This window comes from Vanessa atalanta, chromosome 9 (assembly GCF_905147765.1).
Source record: "Vanessa atalanta chromosome 9, ilVanAtal1.2, whole genome shotgun sequence".
NCBI classification, from domain to species: Eukaryota; Metazoa; Arthropoda; class Insecta; order Lepidoptera; family Nymphalidae; genus Vanessa; species Vanessa atalanta.
In genome coordinates, this window is record NC_061879.1 from 8,721,642 (window position 1) to 8,739,081 (window position 17,440).

General features: G+C 33.5%; 2 protein-coding genes across 4 annotated transcripts in view; one reads left to right on the forward strand and one right to left on the reverse strand.

Annotated features, from left to right (window-relative positions):
• The first annotated feature begins 2,396 nt into the window (after nucleotides 1–2,396).
• On the forward strand, nucleotides 2,397–5,397 carry LOC125066340 (ubiquitin-conjugating enzyme E2-17 kDa). Its single transcript, XM_047674389.1, has 5 exons — nucleotides 2,397–2,699; nucleotides 3,205–3,268; nucleotides 3,649–3,680; nucleotides 3,873–4,056; nucleotides 4,145–5,397. Exons 1-5 carry the CDS (start codon nucleotides 2,676–2,678, stop codon nucleotides 4,282–4,284), a joined length of 444 nt encoding a protein of 147 aa, XP_047530345.1. The 5' UTR covers nucleotides 2,397–2,675; the 3' UTR covers nucleotides 4,285–5,397.
• Nucleotides 5,398–6,029: 632 nt separating this feature from the next.
• Nucleotides 6,030–17,440, reverse strand: part of LOC125066336 (cadherin-23) — a 34,058-nt gene continuing 22,647 nt past the window's right edge. For 2 of the 3 annotated variants that reach the window (XM_047674383.1, XM_047674384.1), the window contains exons 12-29: nucleotides 17,014–17,171; nucleotides 16,395–16,550; nucleotides 15,740–15,919; nucleotides 15,248–15,382; nucleotides 14,301–14,485; nucleotides 13,832–14,091; nucleotides 12,953–13,116; nucleotides 12,249–12,416; nucleotides 11,501–11,658; nucleotides 10,976–11,157; nucleotides 10,663–10,892; nucleotides 10,212–10,400; nucleotides 9,788–10,068; nucleotides 9,462–9,702; nucleotides 9,193–9,378; nucleotides 8,730–9,065; nucleotides 8,272–8,470; nucleotides 6,030–6,727 (exon numbers count right to left, since the gene is read on the reverse strand). In XM_047674383.1, the coding sequence (XP_047530339.1) occupies nucleotides 6,378–6,727; nucleotides 8,272–8,470; nucleotides 8,730–9,065; nucleotides 9,193–9,378; nucleotides 9,462–9,702; nucleotides 9,788–10,068; nucleotides 10,212–10,400; nucleotides 10,663–10,892; nucleotides 10,976–11,157; nucleotides 11,501–11,658; nucleotides 12,249–12,416; nucleotides 12,953–13,116; nucleotides 13,832–14,091; nucleotides 14,301–14,485; nucleotides 15,248–15,382; nucleotides 15,740–15,919; nucleotides 16,395–16,550; nucleotides 17,014–17,171 (3,758 nt within the window). In that variant the 3' untranslated portion in view covers nucleotides 6,030–6,377. The remainder of the gene's footprint in view (nucleotides 6,728–8,271; nucleotides 8,471–8,729; nucleotides 9,066–9,192; nucleotides 9,379–9,461; nucleotides 9,703–9,787; nucleotides 10,069–10,211; nucleotides 10,401–10,662; nucleotides 10,893–10,975; nucleotides 11,158–11,500; nucleotides 11,659–12,248; nucleotides 12,417–12,952; nucleotides 13,117–13,831; nucleotides 14,092–14,300; nucleotides 14,486–15,247; nucleotides 15,383–15,739; nucleotides 15,920–16,394; nucleotides 16,551–17,013; nucleotides 17,172–17,440) is intronic. The other variant, XM_047674385.1, reaches the window with a different exon arrangement.

The following is a 17,440-nucleotide window of genomic DNA, read 5'->3' on the forward strand; positions in this document are numbered from 1 at the left end:
TTCATAAAACAATTGTCAAAGTATGAAAGTTCGACCAAAACTTCAAAAGTCAAAAGCAAAAACCCTTTCAATAGTGCTGCCAGTTCAAAAAACCAGCTTAGCACCGAGACATACAAAAAACGTTTGGAAATTCACATGTTTGTTTTAATTAGCTTTTATTCAGCACAATGTCTCTGTTCCGTAATAATTTCTTATCACAAAATTCAACTATTAAAAAGATTATTTACAATAATAATTAAAACATACTTTTATCTAAACCATGACTTAATTTGAGTCTATTAAATTGATCTAGTGCTTTCTGCTAATCTAATAATTAGAAAAATCTCAAGCCACAAGATGACTCTCGACTCTCTCATATAAGTTGACAGAAATATAAAATATGACGTGATAACTATCAGCTTAGAATGTGGCTATAGCTAAATATAACAATTCACCTGTCCTGTCAAACTTCAAAATTAAAATCATTCATCATAGTCACTAAATTGACTCAAATGAGGAAACAGATAAAATCTGACTGACATTTATGGTTTAGTGTTTCCAGCTTAGCAATTATTCATTTTTAATTAAATTATAAAATGAACTAAGCTACATTATATTAAGTGTTATTAATACTGAATATTAAAAAAAAATGTTCCAAATATTAAAATATTTGTAAGATAGCATTTAATGTAATTAAAAATATTTAAAGAACATTTTGTGTATTTTATAATATAGATTATGAAATATTATTAGTTATTAACTTGGTACTCTAACAAGTATACTAATGCCAATATGAATTTATATTGAAAGTAAGTTATTTAAAAAATATATAGTTCATTATAGTAAATATTATACAGTAATTCTTTTATACACATTTCAAAGCTAAACGTGGTAGTAATTTAATGTCGGTATAAATTAAAAATCGTGAATCACTCAGTTTTTCTACGTTATGCGTTATCAACACAAATTTTATTTTTTTACATTCCATTTTCATTTACAAAAACCTAAACTTGAAAATAAGACATGTTAAAGCAAATCTATATTACTTTTACGATAAAAAATACTCTCGACAGTTTTCAAATATATTCTGTTTGTATGACTGTAGTTTCATTTTTTTAAAATCGTTTTTATTTCATTAATCAGTAGACTATTTAAATTCAACTGAATTACATTACTACAATTATTACAAATTGTAAATAATGTATAATTTTATGATATTCTATCAAATTTATTATATTTTTTATTTTATATTATGAGTTTCGTGCGTAGTAAGTTACGTAATCATCCTCTCTTATTAAGAAGCTCTGGCTGGTACTATTTTTTAAATGTATTTGCTGTGCGGAAAGGCGAGTACAGAAACTCAAGCCAAATACTAAGAGTCCACTTATGATAAATAATACGGACTTCTTAAAGGCGCCTCCTGTGTGATAGTCCCTTAGCTTTGAACGTCGTTATTAAGTTGGGTAACATAATTATATATTATGTCTCCACCCAATATTTATGTTTTAATTGATGCACATGTAAAATGTTTTGGAATTTCTTCTTTTAAATAAAACATGCAAAAATTAAGGAAATTTACAGTTTTATTACTTATTGTAGAGTGTCCTTTATATTAGATTCTAAATAGTATTCGAAAAAGATCTGTTTTGTTAAAAACTTGTAATAAATAAAAAAATTAAGGAAGATATAATACCTTTCTAAAATCATTTTAAAGGTCAATGAACACAAATAAAAAGTATGTTAAGGTATTTTTTAATTATATACATCAAATATCTTTTTTGTTTTCTGCAACTTCAATTCAATCGAGGAAGGACTGAGGTAGTTAACCTTGCTGCTGCATTTTGTCGCTATATAATTTAATATAACATTATATAAAATTGGCAAAGTATTGGAAAGGTCTTATGGGTGTTAGATTTATTGTAGATATTATTTTAATCATTGATAATAACCCGTAATGATCGCATACAAAATGTTTATAAAAATAAAATAATACTTTCATAATTATCTATACCTTTTCATCCCAGGTACTAATGTTTTAATGAATTTCAATGTAAACACCTGGGAAAGTTTCAAATTGCAAAAATGTGCTTGAAAATAACCCTATCTGTCTACTTTGTTATCCAAAAATAGCGCCCAGAATTCTTAAATGTATGACATCACATCCGAAACCAAATTGTATTGCCATAGAAAATAATTGATATTGATTTAAAATTTTATACGAATGTATTTTAAAATAAATACAAAAACTTAATTTTCATTTTATTTACTGTTTTGATTAAATTCCTAGTTTTTTTTATAATAAAGAATTAATTATTTCATCCACCAATAGACTATAAGCAACGCGTAATTCAATATCAAACGTATTTTTAAAAAAAGAGAAGTAATCATGAACGCTCTTTGTAAATGGTCGATTTTCCTGTTTGCTGTTCTCCATTCGTCGCGAGTGTATTAATTTTGTTAGAACCTGCGCTCTGTTCTAATTCTTATTATTTCTTAATATTAGTTATTATTATTTTTTACTTAAGTCTTTGAAGTTTTGCCTTAATTGTTATTTTTTCATTATTATTGCATAAAACGACTTAAGTGGTACTTTTGCGTTTAGACGGGAGCCATCTTGCAATCTCTAATCAAAGGTCCTTGGCTCACAGTTTCGTTGTCTAGTTGAAAGGCAGTATATTCTATCATAAAATAATCAAATGGCGTTAAAACGAATTAATAGGGTATGTATAATGAATATCGTTGCTTATTTTCAAGTTTCATTAATTATGAGTGGTGTGCTGATAAATTTGTAACAGACTTCGTAGTGAATGTTTCGTCATTGTGAATACCTATTATCGAAATTTCTTCTGGATAATTCTGTGTGCGTGATTTTTCGATAACGGTTTTAAATACAACGTAATGATAAATATATTTACGATCGTATAACGGTGTTTTAACTGTTGGAATAGGCTACAATTTTATGCACACGGCGTACATAAAATGTCGGAAATATGTGCCAATTTTGAGGTTTTCTCATCATATATTTATGACGGACTAACGTTTTGAACTGAGCACAGGTGTATTTTTTAACGAAAAATGTTAAGGTCATATTTTTAAAAACCTTTGTACGAAATACGTTGTTCGTCCTTATGTTTTGCAAGTGATGATGTGTTTGACATGTTTTACTTATCTCAGTATTGTGTTTCCTGCATTGTTGTATATAGATAGTTTTGTCTGATATTGCAGGAATTACAAGACCTGGGCAGAGACCCGCCGGCACAATGTTCCGCAGGACCACACGGAGAAGATCGTAAGTACCTACCTATTGATCCTTTAATAAGAACATTATATTTGTGAGTCATCGTAATCGGTCTTGTAAAAGGCAATTTAAACCAAATAATTCTATTTATACTTAAAGGATTATGAATAAAATGTATGAAATGAAATATTAATATTATAAACTTTTAAGTCCTTATTGATTATATTTATATGGTTTTATATTAAAGTAACCATTATCTGATTTGAATTTACACAGTACTTAAATATTTTTGTTATGTACTTAATATTTAAATGCCTAAAATACGAAAACGTTTAAATAATCGATAATCAGCTGTTATTTTTGTTTTTTATAAGCATATTGAAATAGTTCATTACTTTACATACATTAAAAGTATTTGTCTTTTTTTACAGTTTTCCACTGGCAGGCCACAATAATGGGTCCAGTAAGTTTTTTTTTCCAATAAATACAATTAATGTTATTGAATGAAAGTACTGCACACTCATATAACATTCTTAGTTTCATATTGATTCCAATGAAGCCATATTAGTAACATGACAAGTTCATTACAATGTCTTGAACTCTATGTTGTAAATAGACACTGTAAAACTTACATAATGTCTTGTTTTTTTTGCAGGTCGACAGTCCCTACCAGGGTGGTGTATTTTTCCTGACTATACATTTCCCTACAGACTATCCATTTAAACCACCAAAAGTTGCATTCACAACACGTATTTATCATCCCAATATAAACAGTAATGGTTCCATTTGTCTTGATATTCTGCGCTCACAATGGTCTCCAGCACTTACCATATCCAAAGGTAACTACAAATTTTTCTATCTTTTATGTTTTGTTAGAAACTATTGCCATGTACAAAAGTATTTTCATAAATATATTTACTGTTTCAGTGTTGCTCTCAATCTGCTCACTTTTATGCGATCCAAATCCTGATGATCCTTTGGTGCCAGAAATTGCTAGGATCTACAAAACCGACAGAGAAAAGTACAATGAATTAGCCCGAGAGTGGACAAGGAAGTATGCCATGTGATGAGTCAAATGTGACATCAGCAAAACATATACACACACATCGCCACAGCCCGGGCTATACCCTTCCTCTCTGTTCCCGCTCCCCAAATCCTTTTCTCTGAAACCTTACCAATCAAATAAATTACTGGAATTTGTGTTAAAAATCTATATGGTTATTAGAATCTGATTATGATTGTCTTGTACTTTGAATGCCAATTATTGCAACTAAGTAAAAATAATTCACATCTGCAAATAGTTTCTATTCATCTAATGTGTAAGTAACGTTTTCTATAAGAAGATATTGATTTTGGTTTAACATTGATGTGTCGGTAGATGTCTTATCGCATACACTCATTTAGTTAAACATTAGTTAAATTTACATTATTTGAATTCATGTAATTTCTAAAAAATTTGTACTTTAACTAGATCTAAATTGCATTGTGAAACTGTACAATAGCCATATATTTAGGAAAATGGAGCGTTCATTGCTTGACACTTATCCTGTTCTATAAAGTTTTTTTTTTGTGAATGAACTGTATGTATAGCTCATGTGTTACGAACATTCTGGTTAATGTAAGAAAATGGGATAACAGAATGAGCTTGTTGACGGAGTTGAGTGAGTGTTAATTTTTTTTAAACAATCTCTTTTTAAGTTAGTAAATATGTAGCGTGCTGCTAAACAGACTGACAATGATTTAAGTGGTCAGTTTTCTTTCATCCACAATATTTAAAGTGATTGAAAACGCTCCCATAGTTACACAATTCAATATAAATTACAGTGTATCTCATAAGATAATAAGTTACAATTAATCTAGACTTTTTTTCAATATGGCGATCTTTATATTATAATTTTATCTAATATATATTGTGGTTGTAAGGATACCTGCGTTGTGATTGTCCTTCCACAGTCCATCCTTATTTCCTCTTATCTAATATCAGTATGGCATATGTCACAGTCATGGCATGAGTGGCAAAGTTTGGTGTGTTTCTTTACAGCTGCAAGAGGAAGCTTTTGTTCACTTGGTTAACACAGGGAGATAGTAACTCAAAGCTTTTCAAACTGTAATCGATCGACAAGATGTATTTTAGCTTCACTAAATTGTAAGAAACAATAAATTATTGTGTATGTAAATAATATTCTGAGCTTTATTTAGGCAATTTCCTAATTTTATGCAGCTGTAAACATTTTGGCATACATTATTCCTCTGTTTTTTTTGGATATTTTGCCAGAAGTTTTAGTATGAATAAAAATACTGTTACAATAAACATTCTATATCAACTTTTTATTAGCTATATGAATCGTCATAACATAAGACTCGTTTTATCTTTGTCTTGAAATAGAATATTGGGTCATTCTCCTCTTTTTGGGTTAAAATGTTGTTAACTCTTAAAAATAGCATGAATACTAATTTTATTCCATTGTCACTTGGTTTACTACTACGACTTTTCAGCTGTAGAGAAAGACTACTATAGTGATTGATATATTGTTAAAAATAGAATTCTAAAATACTTAATTTGCTTAAATGTAATAGATACAATTAGATTCATTATGCCTCTAGCTTCAAATATTTGAAGTGTCAAAGTAGGTTGCTGCTACCTACGAATACTATTTTGGTTTGAGTTGCCGATAGCAGGAATTGAACCTGAACCACTTGATATGAACAAACTGTGTTTTCGGTCATCTGCATGGTTGCCATAGATTGTTTAAAATGTCTCATGGTTTTTGTAGAAATCATTTAACTCGATGATAAAATTGGAGTGGAAGGTAAAAAAGAAGAACAACTATTTTTAAATTTATTAATTTACCCGACTTGATTGATTGGCTTTTTAATTAAGTATATTTTAGATGATTAAAGTTACATACACAGACGAAGATTATTTCATACATCAAGTAAAACAACTTTACAAATTACTACTCTTGTCGCTTAACGCATCCCATTTGAACTTAAACTAATATTGACAACTTTATCAGTTGTAAACAGATTACTAATGATCTGTGGAGTCATCTAACTTTATCGTAAATAGCCTCTATTACATTGATAAAGCTACTATGAGACGCAACGTCATAAATATTATTCTAAAAGTATATTTAGGTACATATAAAGGCACAATGATTTATAGCTCTGTCGTCTCCATGTTTTTTGCATTCTTCATCTGCTCGAGTTGCTGGTAGAAATCGTAGTTGCCCTGATCGGCTTCTGGTTCTGTTTCGGTGGATCGTATTGAAGGGAAGGCGGCTGTGGTTATGAAGTAGGGTTTCTCATTCGACATGTCCTGGTCCACTGCGTTTTCGTCAAGCGAATCGCGTTCGGAGTGACTTATTTGGTCGTCGGATTTGTACCAGTCGTTTTCGTAGGCATGCAGCCATATCGGATTGGAACCTTTTGTGCTGTGTTTGTTGGTGTTCGGAACTCGTCCGCCGGAGCTTCGGATTGTCATGTCCGATTCGCCCGGGGTTGGAGAAGCTGTGAAATGTTTTTAACGATTTATTGAGAATGTTTGGGTGTAATTCGAGTTTGCGATTGGTCAGTGTTAATTTTTATATCAATTTGCATTTAGATATCGTGAATATAATAATGTCCAGATACTATGAACGTGGGAAATGAAAATCATGTTGCTAATTTTTTAATAAGTGGACGACTGGTCCATATTTTAGTCTTGATGTTGTAAGGTATATATAATTAATTGTTTCATAGTACGTACGACTTCTTCAATAAAGAAAATGTAGACATTTGATGTATTCTGTCATACTTTAAAATAAACCTATTTATAACGTAGATTTTAATTTTATTTATTCAAAATTTAATACCCAATATTAACATCCAGATAAATTGATCCATACTTAAAATATCCTCTATTTAAACATTACATAAATATGATAAATGAATTAGCCTGTATTTATATAAAAATTGTTACACTTGTCCTCTGCTTATTAAATATTTGATATGCATGGATCGAACTAGTAATCTTTACCATAAAGATCAATTAAAACAGCTACAAAATATCTACGAGTTTGTTGGTTAATAATAAATATCTATATTAATTAGACTGTGTTTCAGAATTCTGACAGAAATGATTAGGGTATTTTTATTTCATCTGGACTATAGCTATAAAAGGATTTCTAATATCAGTAGGTAATAATATAACTAATATAACTATGATCTATGAAGTCATTTTTATTTGGTATGAAAATTATAGATGTAATAATTGTCATAGATAATATCAGAATTTTAGTTTATTTTTTTATGTAATCCCGCGGATATTTAAGTTAGATTTATGTTAGTAGTTCCATTTCAAGTTCTTTAGAATCTAGATTCTGTGTCAGAGATAGCCTCATATTATTCTGTGCTATTGAAAACTAACACTACCTAACTTAATGTATAAAACAACAAAGCCGCCCAGTTACAATTTCTAGTATACCTCTAAAAACAGTAAAATGGAGGTTCTCGTGCTGAAATGATTTATCTGTAACAAACCAAAAGTAGGTACACTAGGTATTTGTCTGATTCTCGGCATTCGGTGTCGGTATGAAAATAATATATGAAAAAAAATATTAGATATTATTAGTAGATATTAATTTGTACGAAAACGCGTAGCGTCGCGTGGTAGGAAAGTAAAAGAGTAGCAGATCCAGGGAGTAAAGTGTCTAATGTCATCGTCTTGACGCTCATATATGGGCGAGGTTACTCCCAGGGGAGTTGCTAGGGCCCGGTACCTGAGCATGTAATATGTTATGTTTATGGTGATGGCGACGACAACTAGGGAGATGGTACCGTCGCTGCGATCAGTGACATTTACAGTACCACAGGAATGAATATACGGCATACCATACAGTTCAGTGATACAGCTGGGCGGCGATATTGAGCGGCAGCAGGATATGGTTGACTAACGCCAAATATAATACTCACATACCAATGAAATATACACATACTGGGAAAGAAGACTGCACCTTCAGCTATGATTTATTGTTTTAAACGGCGGACGGCTGTCACAAGGTGTTTCAACTCACAATAGGCGGTGGCGGTGGCGGCTTTGAGTCGCCTCGCGTAGTCAGCTCGTTGCGCGAGAGCCGCCAGCACGGACAGCAGCAGCAGCGCGCCCAGCAGCAGCGAGCTCCAGGCCAGCCAGTACACCGCCTGCGACGACGACAGCCGCTCCGCCGACAGCGCTGAGAACTCGGCCGGCTGGGTGTCGAGCACGTTGAACTCCTGGAACGAGATGTCACGATGTTTCGTCGCATTCTCGACCGTTTTGACGCCATTATTAGAGCTGCCACCCCTGAAGTTATGTAATTAGTTATTTTTTCTGTATACCTTATCTAGAAATAATCTCTTAATAGCGTGATCATTTCCACCGCTAGGCCTGAAGCTAACAAAGTATCTAATAAAAACTAACTCAGACAAAACAGATAGGGAAAATAAAAATATGTATAATATAAACAAATCATACTGTATAATATAAACGAACCTTAAAAAGCTCATCTAGTTGCTCTATGTTCTTATCGACGAGCTTGAGCACTTGATCTACTTCCAGCACCGAATGATCCTCTCCATTCACAAGATGTAAATATAAATCAGTTTTAGTGTTATCGACCGAACCGTCTTTATTCTCGTGTACTCGTAAATCGTCTATATTCACGACGGAATCTGTTACACGGGCGAGCTTTTCTCGGAATGTATTAATTTTGTCTCGAATTTCGGAGGGATGGGATCGTAGAACGAAACGAACTCGTTGATCTTCGCGTAGGAGATATATGAACACGTGAGCTTCATCTTGCAATCCATCGGTATCGTTCGCCAATACCTGTTAATTTAATTTAAATTTATAATAAACAATACAAGTATAGCATATAACAAAGATATACATATTTTGCCTTTTAGCTTGGTTAATTTTTTATATAAGCCCGTAGTTATAACGACTTAAATTTTACCTTAAAATCGAAGTACCCTTTCATCCCTTTTTGAGGGTCGAAGTTAAGTGACACCGCGCCAGTCTCGACGTGTACAAGAAACGGCGAAACGGCCAAGTTTTCTAAACCTTCTGTCAAAGTTTCTTTCACGTCTCCTAACAAATAGTAACTTATTTTTGCATTGATACCCTCGTCTGAGTCTACAGCCTAATAAAAAAAAAAATGTAATTTTATTTCAAGTGAAAGTAAGAACTAGTGTATATTTTTAATTTTGTTAAACTTTAAATTACCTTTACGTGCATGAATTCGATACCAAAGTCCGCTTCAGTGGTAACTCCGCCTGTAAATATTTTAGTAACGAACTGTGGACTGTTGTCGTTGACATCGTTGACTATTATGTGCACTTTTAAAGTACTCATTGCATCTAACCTTTCTTCGTAATTCGGCTTAGACATAGTACAATCTTCTGTGGCTAAAATGGTTAGCAGGTATTGGTCTTTTTGTTCCCTGTCTAGTTCTTTCGATGTTAGCCTGGTGTACAAAATATATTTAGTTTTATAAATACAAGAAAATAAAATATTTCGAAATATGTTAATATTTAATTTGAAAGGAATACCTGTGAGAATTTCTATCAACATCAAACATTCCACCTTCGTTCCCTTCAACGATATAATAGCATACTGGCAACATCGGCTCATCGCCTCTATCAATCTCATCTCTCTCTATAACGCTCGGTAGGTAGGCGCTATAATCTTGAACGTTTTCAGTAATATTCAAATGTATATGTTTGTAAGGAAACCGTGGGCGGTAGTTGTCGACGTTTTGTATGTAGACGGTTAGATCGAGGTCGGAACTGAGCGGGGTCGGGAGACCGAGGTCGTAAGCTTCTATTCTGAGCTGTGTAGACGAAAAATATGTGAGGAAATTAGAATTTATTACGTATTATGTAAATACAGCTTTGTGATAGAAATAATTAATTGCCAAAATTTCTATCTATCTATTTTAATGGCACCAGTTCGGTCCAAACCGTTGCAATGTACCTGGTACGTGGTTTGTTTGTCTCTGTCGAAGGATATAGCTGTCCTCAGGGCCCCACTCGTAGCTTGGAGCGCGAAGGCCCTCCAAGCCCCCTGCGCATCTTGCCGCAGCCTATACCGGACGGCGCCGTTTGGTCCTATATCAGCGTCGATCGCGCGCACTTCTATAATTGTTGTGCCTATCGTGGCGTTCTAAAAATACAAGCGATCACCCTTTTGAGTTGAGGCAACTAAACTCTATTTTTAAATTTTTACGTTTTACGTTTTCTTAAATCCACAATAATGGAGAGGATGAAAATATTAAAATTAAAAACCATAATGTTTTTAATTCGATCTCAAATGGTACAAAATATCAAAACAAAATTCCAATATAAAATATAATTATTTGAAATTTCATCCACAATTGTCTTTACAAATGACAAACAACATTTTCAAATTATTTAATTTTACTTACCTCGGGCACTTTAATTGTGACATTTTGGGGGGGATGAACGAATATCGGAGCATGATCATTGTAATCCGTCACGCAGACATGTAGGTCACCTCTCACTACATTAGCTGGGATACCGAGGTCTCTCGCTTCTACGATAAGGGTGTAATTGCCGAAACGATCTTTTAGAGATTGTTTAGCAAATAAACGACCGGTATTGGCATCCCCTCCCACTTGTTCGAAACGGAAGAGTTCTAGAAATTTGGAATATAATTGTTAAAAGTCCAGTAATAAGACCAGTAATACTATTATATTTATTTTTCTTCTACAATCTTACCATGTCCTTTCCCAGCGACCAAGTGAAACTGAACCCTTCCATTGGGGGTATTATTATCGTCAGCGTCAGTAGCCGTTATAGACACTATAGCCTCCCGGTAGTTGTGGAATTCTGTTATTGTGACGCAATCCAATGGCAGGCTTAGTACTGGTGGATTGTCATTAACGTCTTCTACATGGACACTAGAAAAAATATAGACGATATAATTAAATGTGCACTACAGTAAAGGATGTTCAATTACATTTTCAAATTAAGCAAATGTGACGTACATTGAAATATTACATAATACGTCGAAAAAAGTGCTGGTTAATATGAAAACCAGTTGAAAAATGTAGAGAATTTATAACAATAATTAAAGAAAACACTGATCGCTTATTGGTCGCCTATTACGTGATCGGCTGTCATCAACCAATGACCATTCAAGTTTAGGTAAAATTTGATCGGCCGATCAAAAAAAAATTTGAAAAGCGTTTAATAAATTGGAGATTAGTTTCAAATAAATAAAATATTTAAATCTAAGCTTACATGATTTGTTTGAAAGCATTTCGACTCTCTCCACTAAGGTATCCGAACTGGTAGTTATCCCAAGCTTCTACCACCAAGTTATATACGGATTGAGATTCACGATCTAACCAATCCGATACCTTCAGAGCTCCCGTGTCAGCATTTATTAGAAATTTTCCCTGAAAAAACCTTCACTATTAACTTTAATTTATTGTAATTGAAATTGGCACATTAATGATTTTAATTTGATTACTCTGAATACAAAATTATATATTATTTTATATACCAACTCATCATTGCTAACTTTTCATAAAAATGGCTAACTACGGGCACAAAGGATATAACATCTTAGTTCCCAAGGTTGGTGACACATTGACGATAATAAGTAGTAGATAAGAAAAATAACATAAGCTAATAAAGAATAACTTGGTCACATAACATAAGAAGATCAATATTTTACAAATAGCGTAAAATACTGTTTCTCATTGGTCTAGTAGCTAGCTTATATGGCTGCTAAGCTTGAATCCCATTATTTAGCTTGTGAGTAAAATCCTGACAGGGTTACATTTTTGGGTATTGATTTTGCGCCTGATCTCCTTCATATCTATCTGTCGTCCTATCGGGCTATAGCAGTGAATATTGTGCTTGTATTTGCGCATAAACGCCTGAATTTTCTGTACAATCGTCGAGTTTGGCTGTTCTCAGCGAAAGATATATTTGAAATTAGAAATGTATGTATGTGTAAACTGTTGAAGAAATTTTTCATTACCTGTGTAGAGACCCTGTCTAGAAGATAAGTAATTTTTCCGTAATCTCCGGCATCAGCGTCTTTAGCAACTATATTAGCGACAGTTGTTCCAGGCTCCGCGTCTTCTCTCACACGAAATTCGAATGGCGATGGTTCAAATATAGGGTTATTGTCGTTTTCGTCTAATACCTAGGTTCAGATCATATATGTTTATTTAAAAATTATATATGTACTGTGTACTTTACAAAATTTCACATAGATATTATTATTTCTGATAGCAATAAATAAATAAATTATAACAAAACGCTATTTTAATTCATTTAATTAATAATTGTATTTAAAAAATAAATAGCTCACACTGGAGTAATGATTTAACTCCACAGATCGCGCGATATAACTTTAACGCTCTGCTATATCAGAGCACCTAAGTTATGTGACTTTACTTTACCAATTATGTCCCCGCTTATGCCACAGTTCAATAAGAATATTAATGTAAAAAAATAATTTAATTCTATTACTTATTGCTGAATTTAAAAGTAAAAAACTAACATTGTTTTCCGATTTAATACATCGAATATCCATCGAAATCAGCTATCGAAAACCAAACAAGCATCGAACGAAATTGACTTTGGTTAAGACATAGACGGGGCGATTTTATATATTGCATATTTCAGAGCGGCAAAGTTATACGATGCGACCAGCACCAACATAAATATTATACAGACCTGTATAAACAAATCTACGACAGCATATCGCGATGGGACGCCACTATCCACGGCCTTCACTGTCACGTTTAACCAAGAATACATTTCGTGGTCGATTCTGTTGGCGACCACCACTTCTCCGGTTGCACTCTCCATGTGAAGGAAACTTCTCAATTCTTCAGACCCTAGGGTTAGTGAATTCAATACTTGGGATTTTCAATTGGATTACGTCGCGTAACTTAGAAATAGCTTTCATTATATATGAATAAGATTCTCGCAATGGCAATTATATTTAGTTAAGATGAATTTTGCCGGTTTTGTCTAAAAGCCTACATAGAGAACTAGAAATACCGGTTTTATTTTTGTAATTATTGACCAACCCTTATACAATTGTAATAAATTGACATTGGTTATGTCCGAAAGATTTTATCTATTTTTTTTTTTTGTTAATTTCTCAGGTTTTTACAATATGTACATTATATGGGTATGTATTATACTTTAATAAGTTTATATATATAAGACATTTACGTGTATATTTAATTATTTATATTTATAGTTGTGTGTATTGTGTAGTATTATATTACATATTCGCAATTCAAAATAATGTTACCTCTTCCCACATTTATTTTACAATCCGTCCCCTGGCTAAAGGTTGCCTGGACGGGATCGCTGCTTTAGCAACATTTGTTAAACCAATTATAAATTTATTTTTAAGCATTTATGCTAAGAATAAATATTGAAAATAATAAGAAAATTAAAATAAATTAAAATGTAACATATACATATATATCTTAAATTGCAAATGTAAATTCTTAATTTTGCTTAAAGCTGATATGATATTCAATGATATGATATTACATTCAGTATAATTAATTTCAGGCTTTTTAACATCTTTCTTACCTTCCAGGAAGTATGTCATCGTTCTATTCTTGTCAGCGTCGTCCGCTATCAGGGTCTCAATATGCATGCCGTGTTTCGAGTTCTCAGTAATAGATGTTTTGTAAAATGGTTTCCTAAATTTAGGATTGTTGTCGTTTTCATCTTCTACGATTATCGTTAACATCGCTGAAGCGGTTTGTTTTGGTCCATCGTCTATAGCGGCCATGTCTTCAACTGTGATTGCCAACTTTACAATTTCGACCGTTTCTCTGTCCAGTAATCTGCGAATTTTCGCCACTATTTTAGCGTTTTAAAGTTTATTCGAAGAATATAATACGCACTATATTCTATAAATAAGCATTTGTATTGTATACAAAGTTTTGATTTGAAAATCTTGCAAAATTAATTTATCTAAAAATTGTGACAAGATTTATATTCGCATCGTGCATGTTTCATAATGTCAGTTGCTTTTTATATTTTTAAAACTCACCTAACAACTCTCAGTGTACCGTCTATAGTGTTTAAATCCCATAGAGACAGGTAATCGTATTCAGTGATAGATACTGGCACTCCGTCCTCGTTTTTAGCATAACTCGCTGACTTATCAATAGCGAACCTCAGAACTGGCTGTTCATCTAAATCATAAGCTTGGGCTCTGTATATCGTTGTACCGACCTTTCAGAAATAAAATAATTTACATAAATAAGTTTTTTCATGTTTGTGTCTTATATATTAGGAAATCAAATCAGTTGCGGTTCGGTAGATGTAGTTTCGTAATAGAATTGAGAACGTATTGTAACCGGTAGTAGAATTGGCCTGCAGTATTATGTTTAATTTTGACTTTCTGGTGATACGTGAAATCACGTGTATTATTTGGTACAAAATACATTGAAAAAAAAACAGTATATTATATTTATATGATCCCTAATATATTTATAAAGCCGAGATGGCCCAGTGGCTAGAACGCCTGCATCTTAACCGATGATTTCGGGTTCAAACCCAGGCAGGCACCACTGAAATTTCATGTGCTTAATTTGTGTTTATAATTCATCTCGTGCTCGGCGGTGAAGGAAAACATCGTGAGGAAACCTGCATGTGTCTAATTTCAACGAAATTCTGCCACATGTGTATTCCGCCAACCCGCATTGGAGCAGCGTGGTGGAATTTGCTCCAAACCTTCTCCTCAAAGGGAGAGGAGGCCTTTATCCCAGCAGTGGGAAAATTTACGGGCTGCTAATGCTAATATTTATAAAGAATACTTAGATTTTATATTGATACTTTTTTTTAAGAATCACAAAAGAAGGGATATTGTAAATTTTACGCAGTTCAATTGACTTGCAAGATAACAAAAATAAGTGTTTATTTAGAGGTGGTTTGATGGTTTTTATATTTATTATTTATGAATTTGATATATAAGGCTGTTAATTATAAACTGACCTGCGTGTTCTCCATAACGTGCACAACACCTGGTTCGATGAGTACAGGAGGCTTGTTGTTCACATCAACGATGGTTATGTTTACGATAACCGCTGCACTTAGTTGCTGGTCACCTATACCGCCGTCTAGAGCCACCTTGAAAACGATCATTAATTAATTGAACGTCTCCTCGTAAGTTTAAATAATTTTCATCAATATCATTTACTAGTTTCCCGACGGGGTGGGAGGGGGGTAGGTATTCTGAGGGAATATGGTCAGGTGTTGGGTACTCTAAGGCTATTGCAATTAGCTGAATAGTTAAGACATGTAAGAGTATCAAATATGTTTATAATATTAGTTATGCTAAGGAATAACAATACATAAAAATTGTATTAAGACAATAATTTGAAAAGTGGAATTTTAATTTAGCTAAACGAAAACAGGCATGTCAAAACCGGTGGCAATAGGAGGGGCCGGTACCCTGTACACCCTATATGTATGTCGCATAGTTACCACGGTGAGCGTGTATCGCGTGGTCTTGGGGTCGGTGCGGTCGGGGTCGAGCGACGAGCCGTTGGCGACGGACACGAGGCCGGAGCGCGAGTCCATCACGAACTTGTCGCTGGCGCCGCGCTGGATGCGGTACACCAGCGCGCTGTTCGCGGACGAGCCGTCGCCGTCGCGGGCCTTCACCTGCCGAGCCGTGCGACTCTGTTAGCACGCTACTCCTTGCCCACGTCCGGCAGGAATAGTAGACCATGCCCCTCTCCGTCCCAATATCTCTATACATAATATATCTAAGCAAAAGATCACGTGGATCGATTGATCGGTTCAGGCATCTAAGCACGTGTCGGATGATATTCTACCACATGTTACCATACTGGAACAGCTTGGTAAAATGTGCTTTATTATATCAACCACTTTACAAACCTCGGCATTTTGCCTTTAGTACACATACATTCGATGTGATCGGATTTTATAAATTTCGACTCCAACAAAATCGACAACTATACAATAAATCGTAATAATAACATTTACTTTGTTTCAGTTATAAAGTAATCCAGCAAAAAATATTTTCCCAAATATCCCCCTCGGTGATATGGAAAGTGAATACATATTGATTCTTAAAACTCTGTATTTTATTTTATTTTATAAGTAAGCCTCTTACCTCTAGCACACTGGTTCCACCCGGCATGTCCTCGGGTATAGCTCTGCGGTACACCATCTGCGTGAACAGCGGCGCGTGATCGTTGACGTCTTGCACGTACACCGACACCGGCACCGTGGACGACAGAGAGGGCGAGCCAAAGTCGCGCGCTCGGACCTGAGGCACGAACGATATCAAAATATACAATTTTTAAGAATCTAAAAGCATTTCTTAAACTAAATGTTATTAATAAGTCTGCACTTTTCTACTTTGCACCAAGTATTTTTTGTATATTCTGTATAAAAATCGACGTGAGTTTAATTCTTAATTAATTTTTGCATAATATGCGATGTCGTGTAATGACTTCTTAATAGAGACTACTACAATTATATTTTTTTATTGTAGAATCGAATGCCAAGCCCAAGAAAAGGTTGGATTGACTTTGCATGAAGGCAGAGTGAGCCAACCTTATTATTATAGGCGAATTTGGCGGATAATTGACGGTGTAAGAATTGTTTATAACTCTTAAAGTTAAAGATGAAAGTGTAATTTGTCACAATAAGAATCAGGTGCCAAAAATTTTCATAGTAAAAAAAAACTTCTTAAAGAAATAGGTGTATTTATGTTTTCTCATACTTACAGTTAAATGGATGGGTCGTATGTTGCTATTGTCACCGGGTAACTGTTCAAAATCAATTCCACCGACCGGCGTTATAATACCCAAGTTTGGATCTATTGAGAAATTTTTCTTATAGTCACCGCCGACTATGGAATACTCTATGTGACTATTCTTTGTACCTTGAACAGATAGTACAATCTTTACAATTTTTTTATATGTATCAAATATGCGATTACCAGGAACTTTTGATTTTATTTAATATTATTAATTTAAGTATTAGTTTTTTTCATCTTTTTATTATATGCGTGTATATACCGATAGCATTGCAAGATATTTACCCTGTTTTAACCACAAAAGGAGTTAAGCCAAATAAATTAAATTGACTTTGAATTATCATAATAACAATGACATAAATCTTGAATAATATGTCATGGTATAGATCTAATAA

Coding starts and splice junctions, on each gene's coding strand:
- LOC125066340 (XM_047674389.1), top strand. CDS start 2,676: ATGGCGTTAAAACGAATTAATAGG. Junction 2,700..3,204: donor CGTTAAAACGAATTAATAGG/GTATGTATAATG, acceptor CTGATATTGCAG/GAATTACAAGACCTGGGCAG. Junction 4,057..4,144: donor AGCACTTACCATATCCAAAG/GTAACTACAAAT, acceptor TTACTGTTTCAG/TGTTGCTCTCAATCTGCTCA.